The sequence below is a fragment of the Silurus meridionalis genome, chromosome 25 (assembly GCF_014805685.1).
Source record: "Silurus meridionalis isolate SWU-2019-XX chromosome 25, ASM1480568v1, whole genome shotgun sequence".
Lineage (NCBI taxonomy): Eukaryota > Metazoa > Chordata > Actinopteri > Siluriformes > Siluridae > Silurus > Silurus meridionalis.
This window is the reverse complement of record NC_060908.1, coordinates 5,207,499-5,226,665: the sequence shown is the minus strand read 5'-3', so window position 1 is coordinate 5,226,665 and position 19,167 is coordinate 5,207,499. Positions and strand designations below refer to the sequence as shown.

The 19,167-nt window shown below is 37.4% G+C and overlaps 1 protein-coding gene, 1 long non-coding RNA gene and 1 other non-coding gene across 6 annotated transcripts; 1 reads left to right on the top strand and 2 right to left on the bottom strand.

The window, feature by feature from the left end:
- Nucleotides 1–1,623: 1,623 nt before the first annotated feature.
- LOC124378771 lies at nucleotides 1,624–4,056 on the bottom strand. Of its 2 annotated transcripts, XR_006924297.1 has the most exons (3): nucleotides 3,934–4,056; nucleotides 2,832–3,368; nucleotides 1,624–1,757 (listed from the first exon to the last, which is right to left on the bottom strand). It is a non-coding gene; the product is annotated as an uncharacterized LOC124378771 (long non-coding RNA). The 2 variants fall into 2 exon arrangements; XR_006924296.1 differs by having other exon boundaries at nucleotides 1,624–3,368.
- Nucleotides 3,459–3,594, bottom strand: LOC124379552. The gene has a single exon (XR_006924444.1). It is a non-coding gene; the product is annotated as a small nucleolar RNA SNORA57 (small nucleolar RNA).
- Nucleotides 4,057–4,215: 159 nt separating the features above from the next.
- On the top strand, nucleotides 4,216–18,837 carry ganaba (glucosidase II alpha subunit a). Of its 3 annotated transcripts, none has more exons than XM_046838519.1 (25): nucleotides 4,216–4,322; nucleotides 5,968–6,069; nucleotides 6,171–6,279; nucleotides 7,104–7,231; nucleotides 7,308–7,487; nucleotides 7,764–7,829; nucleotides 8,145–8,193; nucleotides 8,916–8,994; nucleotides 9,082–9,178; nucleotides 9,271–9,445; nucleotides 9,574–9,727; nucleotides 10,044–10,279; nucleotides 10,421–10,547; nucleotides 11,325–11,404; nucleotides 11,577–11,717; nucleotides 12,766–12,862; nucleotides 12,984–13,085; nucleotides 13,502–13,745; nucleotides 14,102–14,166; nucleotides 14,255–14,331; nucleotides 14,890–14,964; nucleotides 15,244–15,357; nucleotides 15,533–15,645; nucleotides 16,927–17,027; nucleotides 17,744–18,837. In XM_046838519.1, the coding sequence occupies exons 1-25, from the start codon at nucleotides 4,291–4,293 to the stop codon at nucleotides 17,851–17,853; spliced, it is 2,853 nt and encodes a 950-aa protein (XP_046694475.1). In that variant the 5' UTR covers nucleotides 4,216–4,290; the 3' UTR covers nucleotides 17,854–18,837. The 3 variants fall into 3 exon arrangements, with proteins under 3 accessions (XP_046694475.1, XP_046694477.1, XP_046694476.1); XM_046838520.1 differs by lacking the exon at nucleotides 4,216–4,322 and adding an exon at nucleotides 4,363–4,563; XM_046838521.1 differs by lacking the exon at nucleotides 7,764–7,829.
- The last annotated feature ends 330 nt before the right edge of the window (nucleotides 18,838–19,167 follow it).

Genomic DNA, 19,167 nt, shown 5'->3' with positions numbered 1-19,167 from the left:
CAGGGAATTTTGCAATGCAATTTCAATTGAATTTTAGTCATGAAGTGAGTAGAACAGCTAAATCAGTTGTACCATGGTTTGGTAGGTAAAGAATAAAACATAAATTGAGGGTTTCGGGGGTCAGTTGCCTGTTGTTACACTAACACTAAAGCAATTAAACTCAAGTGATTTATTCCTTTATTTATATATATATATATATATATATATATATATATATATATATATATATATATATATGTATACTACAGCAGCAATGTTTTTTAAATGCATTTAATTTGGTAATGATAAAGAATTATGCAAGTCAGATTGCATTCACCATTTACATTACAGCAGTGGTTCCCTCACCACCCACCTATTTTCCTCTGTATTGTAGCTAATAAGACATGTTACTGAGAAGTTTTCCTGTAATGGAAAAACTGAAGACTCGTATATATGTTAAAAATAAACCTTTAGAAACGTTGGCCACACCATTGATCAGACATTTCTAATATATAACCAATTCATTTATCCATTTAGGGTATTTAAATGCAGCTAAATGTTTGACCAATCAGATTTGAGGATGTAATGGTTTAACTAACAGTAAATAATTGTAGGGAAGGGAACCTGAATGTAAAGCGTTACTCTACATTAAGAAATCTGGTATATTGCGTTCACATTACATTCTTGGTTGCACTTTTTTTTCCCCCTTCCTTTCTTTGCTTTCAAAAGGATCAACATGTATGAGACACTGTACGATATGGACTTCTTAGCAGCCGCTCAAGTTTGTACAGGATTCATCTCTTGTTTAGATAAGTGATTCTGAGCTAACGGGAAATTTTTTTGCTCTGTTCGTGTCACACTCACTATTAAATTATGAACTTTATACAAAGATCCTGTAGGTTTTTGTTTCACCCTCACTGACACTTCAGTTTCACTTACAAGATCACACATGAAGGTCTGATGCATCTTATGTATTCAGCGTTTCTGCAGGTTTCACCAAAGCAAACTTAAATCCTTTATGAAATTTAAGCTCTAGATTTTAAAAATGTTAGCAACTGGATTTAAAAAAGCCATAAATTCATTCATTTTCAAGCCAAGTATCCCTAAAATTGCACTTCCCCATAGCTAAAAAAATAAAACCTGTTTTGTCTGTGGTACAATTCAAAAGATTTGCACTAATAAAAGTTGATTGGCTGTTGGTCTCGTTTCATTGAGCATTAGAGGTCACAGAGGCAGCAGAAGCATTTCATGGAGCACTAGATGTAACTTTATGAACATTGGAAAATTAAGACCTGCTTAAATTTAAATACTAAATTTTATTTTTTTACTTTTTATACCCTGCAGAAGCCCTGCCATTTGAAACATCTTTAGGAAGTGATTGTTGATCCAGACATCATTCCAGAGTCAAGTAGGATCATTATTGATGTGTTCTGTATGTTCACAACAAAGATCACAAGTGCATAAATTCAAACATTTGAAAGACAAGACACTTCCCTCTGTGCTATAAATGACCTCACAGCTAAGGTCTAACTGAAGAGTCTCAAAATTCAGCACAAGCCTCAGGAGTGTTTGTTTGCCACTCTGGGCTACATTTCAAGTACAATTACTTTCTGTAAACAAACAGAGGAAACATGAATGCAGAAAGGAAGTCAAAAATAAATATTTATTGTTAAGTGCATGTACATAGCATCAGACAACCAAATACATAAAAAAACCTGCACAGGTACAACATATACAGTAGCACAAGAACCAACCTAAATGAAGAGCTCCATATGGACCTGAAAGCAAGAAACACTCTGCATTAGATACGGCTCATGTGCATCTTATCAAACTGTCGCCAAGCAATAGCTGGCACAGGAAACAATTCCTGATGCCAGCTATATAATGACAAGATAATGTACCTCCTTAGATTACACACACAGGCACAGGAAACACAGCGTGTGCCAATATGAGGAGGTGAATTTGAACAAAAATGCAACCAAAAAAAAAAAAACTCTGCATGTGATCTATATTAGTGTCTGAGACCTGTATCTCAAACAGGTAATCTCTGAATGTCTATCTAAATCTATGCATATCAGTCTATACATTACAACTGTGCATGTACAAGGCATCAGTCTGTCTGACTACATTTCTGTCAAGTCAATCTGCTTGCCATCTGTGTATCTACTTCAGGGAGAAGAGGAAGTAAAGCCTGGCATGTGGGAAGAGACATTTAAAACCCACACTGACTCAATGCCCATCTCCAATAGCATCAGTGTACATTTACTCATTGTATTATTAATTCGTCTACAATTTACAATTAATCTCCACCTCTTCATTCTGGTCAAATATTAATTAGTCTTGAGGCAAACATTTTCTCCATTACTAATAATTGCTTTATCAGGGTTGATCAATTTGGCAAAAAATGTAGCATGTACATACAAACTCAGTAATAATGAGTGCTAACCAAATACATCTAAGACGAAGTCTTTGTATTACATAATCCCAACATGCCAACACACAAAAACACCCCTTTCTAATAAGTGCACATAAAGGTGTACAGGCAGTCCCCAAGTTACGTCGGATCAACGTACGATTTTTGAAGAGAGTATATTCAAATTGCGTGTCGGGCTCCGCCCCCTCATTCACACGCCCAACACAGCAAAGAGTTGATACATTACGGTACTATAAACTGCTGTTTTGCTGAATGATTTAATTTATAACATTACAGTACACTACTCCATACTGACTGAAGATTCTTGGATTCACAACCTACATTATTAAGTTACGGCGGAGTCATTGCAATGCATCGCCATAAGTTGGGGAATACCTTCACTTTTTTCCCCTCTTTGTTGATGCAAATTTTTACACACCATAATCTCTTTGCAGACTGCACATCCTCTTTCAAGTCTTGAAAATCATCCGTGTTGCACATTGAAGCTCCCAAACCCCATTTAGACAGAAACAGGAGAATTCAACCTTCACATATTGCAAAAACTTATGTAATTGGCAAATCTGTGATTACCCACAAGGTCACATTTACACTGAACAAAATGATAACCACTTTTGTTTTCGTCCCCATTTCTCATGAGCCGAACTCAAAAGATTTAAGACTTTGTGTACACAAAAGGCCTATGGTGATAAAACTGCACATTTTAGAGTGGCCTTTTATTAAGGCCAGCCTAAGGTACATCTGTGCAATAATTATGCTGTTCAATCAGCATCTTGATCTGCCACACCTGTGAGGTGGATGGATCATCTGGGCAAAAGAAGAAGTGCATAAATTCAGCTCATGAAAAATGGGGGCAAAAACAAGTGTTTATAATTTTGTTCATTGTAGATATGAAATCTCCGAACACTTCCAAACAGTCCGTCAATCATCCAACGCTGGTCTATTCACCAACATCAACCTGAAATAGGAAATAACAAAATGATTAGAAATCAATGAATATGAGAATACAATTTTACACATCAGGAAGTCCTTTTCTACAAAGTGCAACAGCTGTACCAGTGATTGAGGATAGAACCAGCTGATGGGATCTTGCTGGCACCGAAGACATAGCACTGGAAATTTCTATTCCTCCACACATACACACACGAGTACTGAGCAAACTACGTGCATGCCAAGAAAGGAGGGTTTAAATGCAAAAAAAAAAAGGCTTTTCCAAAAGTATATACACCCCTGCTAGTTTGTCCAAGAGCATGCGCACAAGAAAATGGGCATATAACTGCAAGTTTTACTTATGAGACACAAAAATAGGCAGGCTTCAGAAAACTAAGCTCTACATTAATATAAAACTACACAACTCTTACATAAGAGCCAATTGAGCCATTTTTTTCCTAATAAGTCTGGGGTAATAAGGGGTTGTTCAAAATGGCGTCCATGAGGACACGTGTTGCCAAGTATATAATATAAGCACTAAAGATGCGCAAAACCAAAGCTATTTAGAATAAAATAACAGAAAATCTGCTTACCGTCTACTATTTTTCCAAATATTGTTTGGATTTTATCGACGTCGTTCGCGTCAAACAAAGGAACATACGCTTGCAAATAAGCCCTACGGCTTGCCAACTGACATCTAATGCGAAAAGACCGAGGCTAGCAGTAGGCTCTACTATTTATACAACCCTTGACGTCATTTTCGCGTCACGCACAACAACCAATCCTCTATCGTCTTTTGGTATTAATTTATATAAAAAATCAAACCTTATACATTTCCAATGGGTTTTATTTCAACCACATTGTGACCCTTAAAGAAAAGTTTTAAAAATATATATAAAGTCTAATTCTTGCTTGTTAAATTTTTTTTGAATAATCTGGGGTCAAAGTTCATGGCTACAAATATGGCGCCTTCCACTGACAGGTACTGTCATTGTGAGCATTTTAGTGGGGTTATATTTATAATCTGTCAACAAGTAAAAAAAAATTATAATAAATTATACCGCTTTTAATATAATTTATATATAAAAAATCTCCTTTATTTCTTTCACGTGCTTTTAAAGTTAAGGTATAGCTTGTTTTGTTTCCGGTTGTTTAACAATAGACGTTGGCATAATAACACTGGATGGTCAAGCGAGCTAGCTAGCTGTCTGCGCTAATGCTAAGTAAGACATCTGTAACATGATAATTTTTTTTACTTAGTAATTCAAAGAAGATCTAAGCAAACATGCAAATAAATAGTTGTAGTGTTGCTTCTGTCATCAATTGACATTTAAATGTTTATGCAAATGATTCAATTGGTTATGGTATGTGCAGGTTTTCACTGTTGGTTATTGTTTTACTTCATCATCATCTTTATTATGTATACTTTATATTGTGGTCTAAGGGACTATCCATTTTTTATTATTATTATCATGAGCACTAAACCTTTTCAACTACTTAAAAAAAACCTAAATAAGACCACTGATGTTGTGGCAAGTTCGAGTCAGGAGTTTCCACCAATGGTGGATTTATTATGGATATTATTATGTTCCTATTATCTTTTTTTTGTCACAAGTCTCTTTGCTTAATTAACACAGTTCATGTAAAGAGACTTACTTTTAGCATGCGATCCATTAATAGAATGATATTAAATCAAACACTGATTGATATTTATTAATAAACATTTATTATCACAAGCCCAAAACCTTCTTTTCACCTACTTAAAAATAAATAGTGCAAATAAGACCACTGATGTTGTGGCATGTTCGAGTCAGGTGTTTCTTCCATCATTTATTCCTCTCTAAATGTTTTACTTGCTGTTGAACTGATGCTAAACTGTATGTTTGTGATGAGTTCGAAGTACAAGTAAATAGTTCTAAGGTTATGGCATTGGAAAAAATGTGCAGACACTGTTACATTTACTTCTGTCAAATGTCTCATCAAATGACAAATTCAACCACGTATTGCCAAATTCTGTCAATTTTGTGATTGTAATCACATCATGTGCACTAATCATGACCCTTGTACTCACTGTATATACAGGGTTTCTGTGGAGTTAAAAAAAAAGTCTACAATCTAAAAATCTAAATACGAGGCTTTAAAAAGTCTTAAAATTAGGGTGTTCTATGTGTTAAATCATTTTTAACAGGTCTTGTGTTTTTCACTTATAAGGAACTTTACTTGGCTTGAAAAACAAATTAATTTGGGGCTTGATTAAGGCCAGTTGTTAACAGCGTATTTGTCTGTTTCTGATGTTGTGATATTGGTCTTAATTTCATTCTTAATAGTCTTAAAATGTCTTAAATTCGACTTGGTGACACCTGCAGAAACCCTGTTATAATCCCCTTTCTGTGTAATGTTTATTTATATATTCATTTTATTCATATCATAGTATTAATTCATTATCATTATTCCTGATATATATCATATATCATAGCCTTAGCAACCTGTACATGTGTAAATATTTTACACTGCTACCAATGCACATCTGGTTAGATGTATTTCGTTGCCTTGTACTTTAACACGTGCATAGGCAATAAAGTTAAATCTAATCTAATCTAATCTAATCTTATTTTCACGTTGTACAGGATGGGACGAGTGCTACTAGTGCTGCTGGTGCTGGTGCTGTTTAGTGCCGAGGCCGTCGATCGTGGCAACTTCAAGACATGTGAGCAGAGCGCATTCTGCAAGTGAGTGCGAAAAAAAGAAGTGTCAAAATGAAAACCTAAAAGTAAAAACATGTGATGTGGTACGTGTGTGTGTGTGTGTGTGTGTGTGTGTGTGTGTCTAGGCGTCAAAGGGAGCTGAAGCCTGGTCAGTCTCCCTACCGAGCTTTGCTAGATACCTTAGAGCTCAGCGATTCCAGGATTACCCTGCAGCTCATTAACGATAATAACAAGGTCAGTGCACGTATACGTTCCTTATACACCGTAATACCTATTATCTGTATTTGCTTTTACTTTATTAGCAACACCTGCACATTCTATAGATATAAATTATAAATATAGTTATAATATAGCCCTCACCGTGCAGCGCTCAGTTTCACGTGTCAAAGCAAACGGCACTAGGTGTCAGTTATTCGCCTCTAGAGGCCGCTCTTGTAATTACAGCGGACAGGAAAAACTATTGGTATGGATTTTTGCCGATAGTTCCAGCAATCAACCAACCCGTTTGTTTCCGGTTTAGAGTAAACCAACAGTGTACAATTATATAGAGGCACTGCACAGCAATTCTGGACTGAAACATGATATAGACAAATACAATTACAGCTAAATGACCAAGCATAGAAGACAAAACAGATTGGGCCATGACAGAATTAGATACAGTGCAGTGATTTTCTAGTTAGTTAAGAAGGCGGAGAAAATTAATTTACAGGTGTATTACATGATATTGTATAAATTAGAGGAGGTAGGGGTTGAGGGGAGTTGGGTTTTGAAGTTTTCTTCCCCATACCATTTTGCTTAAATTCTAAAGAGTGATGTGTATGGAATAAAATCACAGGGTATGAGCCATTTGACTCCAAACATTTATGGTTTTGATTGTTCTGATATTTGAGCACGAATGACAGGCCTGTTTTTAGAGTATTGCGTTGCTCTGCTGTAGGTGTTCCTTTTAAAGTGGCCAGTAAGTTTGTACTATTATATCAGTTATATAGATTTTTTTTTTATTGTAAAGAAGGTGGTGAATATAAACAGAAATAATTTTGGTGTGTGTGTGTGTGTAGGTGCGTTTGCTCTTGGAGCTGTACAGGCTGCAAGGCAACATGACACGGGTTAAAATCAACGAGCTGAAGCCGCTCAGGCCTCGTTACGAGGTCCAGGACGTCCTCATCACCGATCCTCCGACCAAACCGTGAGTCAAGTGAGGTGTGGCTAAAGATCCTAATGAACAGTGTTGGACTTTCTGCTCCTTCTGTTTCTGGTTTTAGGATGACGGTGGTGACTCGGGACGAGAACGGCGTGGTGCTCTCTCTGGGTGCGGACGAACAGCGGCTGATCGTCAGCGCACGGCCCTTCCGCCTCGACATCGTAGAGGGTCCTCAGGTGCTGCTGTCCCTCAATTCCCGTGGCCTGCTGGCCTTCGAGCACCTGCGCCTGCGCAAAGACACGTGAGTTACCACCATAATCACACTCTATATCCACAATTTATTTTGCATAACTTTTTTTCTGGGGGGGAGTCAAGTTTCAATGGTAATTCGAACCTATTTTGTTTCTTGCATTTTTCTTGTTATCCTCCTGATGAATTGATGGTATAAAAAATATTTGCCTTAATATAAAGTTTCAACAACTTTCTCCACTTTTTTCTCCATTTCTGTTATTTTTTCTTTATACCTTTCTTGGATTCTTTCTTTCTTTCTCTCTCTCTCTATTTTCTTTCTCTCCAGCATCTCTCATAAAATAACAAGCACATTCGGTAGCATGTGGGACTCGATCAAGAGCGCGTTCTCTAGGTAAAGTCTTTCCTGTGTCTTTTCTGATCGTGTTCTGATCATGTGCATCTCTGAAGATTTCTTTTTCAGTCTGTTCAACTTGTTCAATTTGTACCGTGCATTTAGATTCCATAGTTGAAAACCTCATAGTTGTACATGGACAAATCAGACATTAAGAGGAACAATGGCATGCACATCCAGGGTGTAACTGGGGCCTGAATTATATGATGCTGTTTGTAATCACTGGTGTATAAATAGTATGAGTTTAATAATAAAAATATGAGCTTTTATTTATTTATTTTTTATCATGGCATTCATTACAAGTGTGTGTTTCAGTAAACAAGACACAGATAGAGCTGGTGGATCAGAGAATGCAGGTGATAAGGTACAAAAATCTGTCTGTCTGTCTGTCTGTCTGTCTGTCTGTCTGTCTGTCCGTCTATCTGTCTGTCTGTCTGTCTATTTATCCATCCATCCATCCATCCATCCATCCATCCATCCCTGACAGAAGAGAACTGTCTATCTATCTATCTATCTATCTATCTATCTATCTATCTATCTATCTATCTATCTATCTATCTATCTATCTATCTATCCATCCATCCATCCATCCATCCATCCATCCATCCATCCATCCATCCATCCATCCATCCCTGACAAAGGAGAACTATCTATCTATCTATCTATCTATCTATCTATCTATCATCTATCTATCTATCTATCTATCCATCCATCCATCCATCCATCCATCCATCCATCCATCCATCCATCCATCCATCCATCCCTGACAAAGGAGAACTATCTATCTATCTATCTATCTATCTATCTATCTATCTATCTATCTATCTATCTATCTATCTATCTATCTATCTATCTATCTATCTATCCCTGACGGAAGAGAACTATCTGTCTGTCTGTCTGTCTGTCTGTCTGTCTGTCTGTCTGTCGCTATGTTTTTTTTGTCTATGTATCAATCCATGTATAAACCGTATGTCAGTTTGTCTGTGCATGTATAAATGTGTCTGTCTATCTATCTATCTTTTTGTATCTGGCTGTCTGTATGTCAGTCTGTTAAATAGCCATCTATTTAATGTTTATTTATTTCAGGCTGAAGATGGAGAAGAGGAAGTGAAGCCTGGCATGTGGGAGGAAACATTTAAAACCCACACTGATTCAAAGCCTAACGGTACTCGCTCAGATGCAGTTAATATAAATACTCATTTATTATCGTACACATTAATGCAAACAAGCTCTTCATTTTCTGCTCGTTCAGGTCCAACATCCATTAGTCTAGACTTCTCATTTCCGGGTGTGGAACATGTTTACGGCATTCCCGAGCACGCAGACACTCTGAAACTGAAACCAACAGAGTAAGTGTTCGTCTGTCTTACACACTGCAAGTATAAGAGAACGAAGCATCTTCAGGTTGATTAAATGTGTTCGCTTCTTTGTGTGGTCTCAGCGGGAGTGACCCATATCGGCTTTATAACCTGGACGTGTTCCAGTATGAGCTGCACAACCCCATGGCCTTGTATGGCTCCGTGCCCATGCTCATATCCCACAATGCTCAGCGCACCATGGGTGTCTTCTGGCTGAATGCAGCCGAGACCTGGGTGGACATCAGCTCCAGCACATTGGTGAGACACCAGGGCTGTGTGCTTCTTCAAACTCATGCAGGACAGTAAATATAATGTGCAATTGAATACTGGTGTGTGTGTGTGTGTGTGTGTGTGTGTGTGTGTGTGTGTGTGTGTGAATGTTGCAGACGATGTTCGGTAAGATGGCGGACTTTGTCCCGGGTTCGAGTGAAGTCCCGCAGACGGATGTGCGCTGGATTTCTGAGAGTGGCATCATCGATGTTTTCATCATGCTTGGACCGACCCCAAGTGACGTTTTCATGCAATATGCCTCACTGACAGGTACACAAACATACACACACACAGAAGAAATAGTAGCTGTGAGAGCAGGGGGAAAAACACATCTATAAAAAAAAAAAAAAGTCCAGTTAACACCCACTTTGCATTTTAATCTGGATACAAATACGATTATTTGAAGAACTACAGATAGTGTAGATACATTATATAACATTAAAACATTAAAAACCCACATCCATAAACACACACAACATGCAAATTTCTAACAAATACACACACTGCCTGTGTGTATACTCTCGTATGTGTGTATGGAGCTGTTAGTGAAAACACCCACAGTAATCTCTGCTCCTTGCTGTTCTAGGCACTCAGGCCTTCCCTCCTCTTTCCACTCTTGGATACCATCAGTGTCGCTGGAACTACAACGATCAGGAAGATGTTAAAGCAGTCGATCAAGGCTTCGATGAGCACGACATCCCTTATGACTTCATCTGGTTGGACATTGAGCACACCGATGGCAAACGCTACTTCACCTGGGACCCACAAAAGTTTCCACAGCCCAAAGAAATGCTCCAAGGGCTCATGGAAAAGAGACGCAAGGTGTGTGGGCACGAGTTTGCCTTGGTGTGCATTTCTGACATACATTTGGCAGTATATATATAATCAACATTCATATTACATCGCCATCAGATCAATGAGATTTTAGAGAAGGATAATATATGTAAAATGATGTTTCCTCAGATGGTCACAATCGTAGACCCTCACATCAAAGTGGACAGTGGTTACCAGATTTACAACGAAATACGCGCCAAGAACTTTTATGTCAAGAACAAAGACGGAGCAGATTATGAAGGCTGGTGCTGGCCAGGTTGGTTAGATCACTTTCATTTGTGTTGTCAATGGTTCTTCTCTTAAATAGAGCACAAACCAGGGTCTTCTCTTGAATGTTTACACACAATATAAAGAAGTGTCCTCTTGTGCAGCTGTACTTTGTATAAATGGGAGACCATGTGATTTAGTTTTTTTCTTTATGTATTTTTCTAATTTTTTTTAAGTCAAGAAGTCAATTCAAGAAGCTTTTATTGTCATTTCAACCATATATAGCTGACGCAGTACACAGCGAAATGAGACAACGTTCCTTCAGAACCCTGGTGCTACATTTAACAACATAAAGCTACAGAAAACACAAGGCTAAGGACCAGTAAGTGTCCTCGCTACATAAAGTGCATCATTTGCAACCTGGTGCAAACAGTGCGAGACAGACAGTGCAAAGACGACACAAGACAGTGTCGGACAAATACACAAAACACAAAATAGCACCGCCAGTAAACCTGCTGTATATTACACAGTGCAGTGTGCTGAACAAAAAACAGTGCAAAACAGCAATAGTAATTTTTTTATGTCATTATTACATTTTAAAAACGAGGCCTAATCTCACGTGTGTTATGTTTTGAGTTCTCATTAAAAAAAATAATAATAAAAATTTCCCGCCAAAAATTACACTTGGGACTCTTGCTGAATGCTACACTTTTCAAGCTAATTTATTTTTACTTTTTTTCTTTTACTTGATTTTATATTTTGTAGCAATGCTCATTTCAGGCTGTTGTGTGTTTTAATGCTGTTTTTTTTTTTTTTTTTTATCCAGGAAGCGCTGGATATCCTGATTTCACCAACCCAGAGATGAGAGCCTGGTGGGCCAGCCAGTTTGCCTATGACAAATATGAGGTAAGAATGCCATATTCAATCTTTAAGGGTTAACATTGGTCTTGTATTCTGAGCTTGGTTCTGCTCCTCTTTCCTGAAAACTATATTATAATGCATGCTGCAGGAATATAATTATATGCAATGAAATGGGAATATCAGCCTCGAAGAAAAGGATTAATGTTTCACTGGCCAGGGTTCCATGGAGAACCTGTATACTTGGAACGATATGAACGAACCGTCCGTGTTTAATGGGCCGGAGGTGACCATGCACAAAGACATGCTGCTCGGCAGATGGGAGAACAGAGACGTGCACAACCTCTACGGGTTGTATGTGGTGAGAGAATTGCTTCTTCCTATTTATTTATATTAGGGTGAGTGATTGGAGCTTGAAAGTTCGAAATCCAAGAAGCATGTTGATTTTAAACAGATTACTGGGTGTGTTTAAAATGGTATCATTTGGGTTATTGATTAAAAGTCAGGGTTCAACCCCATTCACTGCCAAGCTGCCACTGTAGACCCTCTGCTCCAGGGCCACTGTATCATGGCTGACCCTGTTTTCTGACCCCAGTTTCCTAACAAGCTTGGATATGCGAAGAAAGAATTTTATTGTGCTATAATGTGTACATGACAAATAAATGTTCTTCTCTCTTGCACTTGCTCTAAAATGTGGGTTACAAAGAAAACACTACTCTACTGTGTACATTTTCAATGCGCGAGTGCAGTTAACCACTCAGCTAATATAGTTCATGCTAACTAGCAATTATTAGCAAGATGTCAATAGTTTGCTAGTGTGCTGTTTTTATCTAAATTGATTACCAAGAAATTAACATTTGATTAGTATTTTTTTTCCTCAGAAGCTCTTCAGTACATATATAACTGCTGGATAGCTTCATACTATTTTTTTTTTAGCTATCTATGCTAGCTGCACTGGGTACTATATTTACACCGCAAACTAAATTGAAGACTAAAGCTGATTTTAACCTCTATCATCCACTTTATAGCAGTATTTCTTTACTTAACCTGTTAAAAATTAGCACTTTATGGTTACATTAGGTGTGAAAGTATACTGGTGGTGCAGTCTGAGGTAAATTCCCCAATCTAAATGAGTGTGTGTGTGTGTGATTGTGTGTGATTGTGTGTGTGTGTGTGTGTGTGTGTTAAGACTCGATAATAATTTGTACATATTAAATACAACAATGCAGATTATTATGTACTATACCATATGCAGTATAGACAGGATAAAATAAGCCATTTGGAGCACAGCAACGGTGCTTTATTAATCCTTTAAGTTGTGATGAAGCAAAAAAGTCGTAAGCAATGTTGGCTAGAATGAGGTTTTATGACTCATTGGCTTTCTGTTTGCGGTGTTCTTTAACCTATAGCACATGGCGACCGCTGAAGGTTTGATCCGGCGCTCTGGGAGCACCGAGAGACCGTTCGTTCTCTCCAGAGCCTTTTTTGCAGGATCGCAGCGCTATGGTGAGTTTTGGCAGGTATATTTATAAATTTTTTATTTTTTTTTATTTTTATTTAATCTATGTATTTCAATTTACTTTTTTTTTTTTTTTTACTTTTTTCTATTCTCTTTTATTCTTTACAGGGGCAGTATGGACAGGAGACAATGCAGCTGAATGGGGCCATCTGAAGATATCTATCCCGATGTGTTTGAGTCTGGGATTAGTGGGCATTTCCTTTTGTGGAGGTAAAAAAATATAGAAGTCGACTCATCACGTATGTCCTTAACAGATAGCATGTTTATCAGTGCTACCAAATGAATTAGTGCTAGGAATCAGGTAAATTTTATAAAACGTCAAAGAACAACATATTAGTTTAGCACATTTTAATAATTCTAATACAAATAATGATAATAAATAGTGTATTACTGTTATTTAGAGGTCGACTGATTCATCGGTTTTGCCGATTAATCAGCACGGACAGTTAATTGCTGGAACTATCGGCTATATGCAAATATCCATAACGATAGTTTTTTCTCAAGATCTGTAAAATCCATCGGTCGATCTCTACTGTTTTTCATATGGATTAACGAAATTCCAGTCTACATACAGAAAATTATGATTAGCCGTACATTAAATGACTTGCTCTTATCACTGTCTTTAGCCGACGTCGGTGGTTTCTTTAAGCATCCGAGTGCTGAGTTGTTGGTGCGTTGGTACCAGGCCGGTGCGTATCAACCGTTCTTTCGTGGTCATGCCCACTTGGACACCCCACGGCGTGAACCCTGGCTCTTTGGGCCAGAAAACACAGCTCTGATCAGAGAAGCGATACACCAAAGATACACCCTACTACCCTACTGGTACCAGCTCTTCTATCATGCTTATCAAACCGGACAGCCTGTCATGAGGTGGGTCTCTCTACGTGAAATCTGAGTTGTTTCACTATTTAGCACATGGGCATGGCATTTCAAATTTTATTCTATAACACTAAACACTGCAGTATGACAATAATAATAGACTAATAGTGACCTAGTTATGGTTGGCATGCTATTCTGACACATAAGTACAGCTTTGGACATGGACAATATTTGCCACAGTATTTAAGAAATCTTTATTGTTGGTACTCAGAACCACTAATGTTCTTTTTTTTTTGTATTTCTGTAGTATGGAAGTACATAGTCCTAATGTTTTATTGGAACACATATATATGTTTAACTTCATACATCTTTGTACGTTTTCTCTGCATCGCTTCGGTCACACCCAGGCCCCTGTGGGTGGACTTTCCTGAGGAACAAGCCACATTTGCCATTGAGGATGAATATTTAATTGGTGAGTGAAAACAAACTGTACCAGATTTAAAACTTATGGTGATAGAATTGATCTTTCTATTAAAGACCTCACGTGTCATTTTTGACAGGTAAAGATCTGCTCGTCCATCCTGTTACTGACGAAGGTGCGAAGAGCATCACAGCCTACCTGCCTGGGAAAGGAGAGGTGCATGGAATTAATATGATAATCTTATTAAAATTCAACATTTTTATGCCTAAATTTAACCCTTGCTTCAGTGAATGATTTCACTTCTCACTTGGATACTGTAGATTTGTACTTAATAATTGCTGCTGTAATTATATATATATTATTATGCTCATATTAGGACACTTATTTACAATTTTCCCGTGTTGAACATCTTTTTAAAACACTTAGCACTTGTTTGACTTAATATTTTGACTCGTGGGTCCTGTTATAATATGTCATCTCACAACCAACTAGAAGAGAATTATAAAAAGGATTGTAAATTGTATTTAGATGAATTAGAATATTGAGCTTATGAATAATTGACTTTGACCTCACAGCATGCATACAAAAACTTAGAAAGGATACAGAGCTAGATTAGTCAACAATGTGCCTATTTTTTCTATTAGGGTAGTCCCCCCATTACCAGCTGTTCATGTTTAATACCACTAATGATCCTGTATTTATACTTAATTTTTTTTTGTTAACAATATTCCCATTTTTTATTTGTTTATTTATTTATTTTTTTTTTTTTAACAGGTTTGGTACGATGTTCACACATTCCAAAAACACCCAGGGGCTCAGAATCTCCACATTCCAGTCACTATGAGCTCTGTAAGTAGAACAATGCAGTGCCTTTGTTAGTTTTTTTTTTACCATAATACTTTTGAACATAATACTACAGTCAGTTGACCAAAGGTTGACCGATAGTGGATTTTATAATTAATAAATAATAAATCTACTATAGCACTCTCCATGCAGCGCGCAGTCTCGAGTGTAAAAACAAACAGCACGTTATATCAGTGACTCGCCTCTAGAGGCCGCTCTTGGAATGAATCAGATTTTCTGATTGTGTGTCTTGTGTATTCCGGAAACCTTTGAACTTTTCCTTAGATCCCTGTGTTCCAGCGTGGTGGTGCCATCATCTGCAGGAAGGACCGTATCAGGAGATCCTCGTCCTCTATGGAGAATGACCCCTACACCCTCTACGTGACACTGAGTGCTCAGGTAGGCTCACTGGAGAGAGTGCTCTAGTGTTAAATAAAAAAAACTGTGGCTCCAGAGATGCAGACTTGTAGCTTGCTGCATATGTGATTGATTGAAATATGAGGGTAAAAATTTAATCACTTCATATATAACCAATGGAAGCAAAAAAAAAAGTTTTCTCTTGGTTTCTATCTAGGGTACTGCTGAAGGAGAGCTCTACATTGATGATTTCCACACCTTCAAATTTGAACAAGAAAAGCAGTTTATCCACAGGCGACTGCACTTCGCTGATAATGTGCTTACCTCCAGGTGTGTTTCTTTTTTGTCCACATACGAATATAATGTCCTCCAAACTTATAGATCGCTGTCATTTTTACGCTGAAATAAATTAGCAGATATTTTGAGATTACACAACATTACATACATTTTTTTTATTTTTTTTACCACAAACATTCGATATAACCGATAGGTAGGTTCGATAGGTAGGTTGGATCGTACTTGCTGATAAATGATTATTCAACTGATATTTTTTTAAATTAATACTGAATTAAAAACAAACAATGTAAAATAATACTGAACTTTATTACAAAAATAAATAAAAAGAAAACAGTACTGAATCATGAAAATTTGCTAAAGGGAATAAATATTTATATATATAAGTTTAATTATATAATTAATAAACATGTGGCATCAGTGATTCGCCTCTAGAGGCTGCTCTTGTAATGACAGCGGAGGCCGGAAAAACTATCAGTATGGATTTTTGACGATGGCGGCAGTTCAGCAATTAACTAGTAGTGCAGATTAATCGGCAAAACCAATTAATTGGTCGACGTGTATTTGTTAGTACTTCCTCTTCCTCTTCGTTTGGCTGCTCCCATTAGGGATTGCCACAGTCCTTTACTCCTTCCTTAGTGTTCAACTTCTCCTACAGCTCCTCATACGCCTTTTCCTTGGCTTTAGCCACATCTCTCTTTGCTGCTGCATCTCCGTGTTCTCCTGCCTACTCTTTTTATCACTCTGCCAATTCCAATTCTGTTTCACCAACCTCTTTCTCCTCATGCTCTCCAGCACCTCTTCACCACCACAGAGCCCCTGTCTGACCTCTTCCCTGAATCTCACACTGCAGTCTTCCTCAATCAGTTTCCACCATCCTATTCTTCTTTCAGTCCTCACTCTCCTTCTCTTCTTCTTCGCCTCCAAAACCATCCTACAGACCACCATCAGATGCTGCCTAGCTACACTGTCCCCTGCTAACACCTTACAGTCTCCAATCTCCTTCAGGTTGCCTCTCCTACATAAAACATAATCCACCTGTGTGCACCTTCCTCCACTTGTTTTTCTATTTACGTTGTTGTAGTTGGAACTGTTGTATTGTTCTAGTTTTGTTCCTTCCATTTTGTTTGCTCTTTCGCTTGTCAGTGTTTGTGGGTTCCCTGAGTTATGGACTGATCATTTTGTTGTTCTTTGAACTCTTCCATCCCATCTGGAGGGTTTCGTTTGCTTTAGATCTTGTTTCTTTCTTTCTTTCTTTCTTTCTTTCTTTTTTCTTTCTTTCTTTCTCCCATTATGAGTTAATCTTTTGCTCCTCAGCAATCTGGCTCCAGACTCAAATTTCACCACAGCAGCATGGATCGAGAGGGTGATAATAATTGGAGCCACTCCTCCATCTTCAGCCTCCCTGAAGACTGCAGGTCAGTGTGTTTAGGGTTTTAACCATTTTTTTGTGTTGTTTTATGATCCTATCAAGAGCTTTGTTCAAAAATATGCCTTAGGAAATGCGGTCACATATTTTCCAATGTACAACATCTGGAAAATGAAGCGGGACACATTTTAATGGATTTACACTTAACATTCATGGATAAGTAAAATACTGTTTTGGGAAATGTTGATGAAGAGTTACTGGCTATGTTAGATGATGTTAATAATATGATGGGCTTCCAAGTGCAACAGCTGGTTAAGAGTTTGACAAGACTGACTTTTAACATTAGAGTAAGTGATTACTAAAAGGCGACCGATAGTGGATAATGGATTTTACCGATACTGATCGTGAAGTCTCACGTATCAAAACAAACAGAACATAGCGTCAGTGATTCGCCTCTAGATGCCGCTGTTGTACTGTATAATGACAGCAGATGTTCTCAGCCACTCCACCTATAGACATAGCCCGGAAAAACTATCAGTATGGATTTTTGCAGATAGCCAATAATTCCAACAATCAACTATCGGTGCCAATTAATCAGCAAAAAAAAAAAACAACGATGAATCGGTCGCCCTCTAGTGATCATATTTTACATAAGCATCAATTTCCAAAGATGCAATGACTGGCTTATTAATGTAAAAAATATATACATATATACAGCTAAAATCCAGCTTGTTAAAATGCACTACTGTCCATGATTTTTCCTAGATGGTGCCGAATCTGTTTTGGAGTTTGATTTCGATTCTGCTGCATCAGTGTTAACACTGCGAAAACCCGGCGTCAATGCAGGGACCAACTGGACTGTGACATTGCAATAACACACACTGGGACACACACAGGATACTAGGACATAAGCAAATTTATGCACACACAATCCTCTTACCAGAGGGAGCAACACTTTCCTTTTTGCAAGATTAGAATGTTCAGGTTAGGGACAATTTTAGAACGAAGATATAAGTAGGGAAGGATAAGAGAAATAGGACCATTAGAGAACACTAAAAAAAAAAATCTTAACATTTCTTCAAATATGTTCCCTGTTTATATTATTGACCACTTGAATTACGTTTAGAATCCCTGATGAGTCTGCAGATGATAGTTGATAGTAGTATTTTTTTCCCCTTTCAATGGAATATGATTTATTCAGGATTGTGAAAACTTTTGCACTGACATATTGTTTACTTTATTATTCCAATTTTCCACATGAAAGATTTTTTGGAAAATCCTAAATAGTCATAAAGCCATAAAGTATTTCACAATATAGAGCATATTTACATGATTACCTGAATTTAGTACAGTTTTAGAGAAAGACGTTTTCTTGATAGATTTCCACAATGACTAGAAAATCGAATTTCACCACATCACAGAACCACCAAACCACTGAGTATTCAATTTAATTTACTACATTTTTTTTTTATTATTATAAATCGGATTTCTTTGATTCGCATTGTTTACACATTTCCTTAGTATTATATATGAGCATTCAGAACTTTAGAAGAAACACAAACATCCATATGAGTGTCCAGGGAGGTGTTAATATTATATTTGAGCTGTATTAATTCAAAAATGATTATATCCCTGACCAAAGCATTCATTCATTCATTCATTCATCCGTTTATTCCAAGGCCATTGAATCTTAATGAAAATGCTATTAGATGTTTAGCTTTTGATAACCCTTACTCCTTTGTGGATCTGGTAATGTTTGTTTGCTTAGGATAAAACAGGCCACTCTGGAAAATATTTTGTGTTGATCTCTGGTTCATGAACCACATGGATGGCTGAAATAAAGTTAATGATTTAAAACACTTCATTGTGTCTTTCTGTCTTTCTCTGAAACAAACAAGACATCCTTTACCCAGTGTCTGAGCTGATGTTATAAGTGATGCCACAGAGGTAAAATCCCTTGTAATCTTGAGGCTTGTGTGAAAAAAAACAAAGAATTTGCCAGATCTCTGATCTCCCCTTCAGCCACTGATCACAACCTCGTCGTAACCACAGACAATCAACTGCCCTTTTACTCGCATGTTGATAATGTGACAGGTTCTTGTCAGTTTCTGGTTAAGGGCAAATGCTAACAATGTATTTGTGTGTGTTTTTTATGTTGTGATATAGGTCTTAAATTCCATTCTTAATGG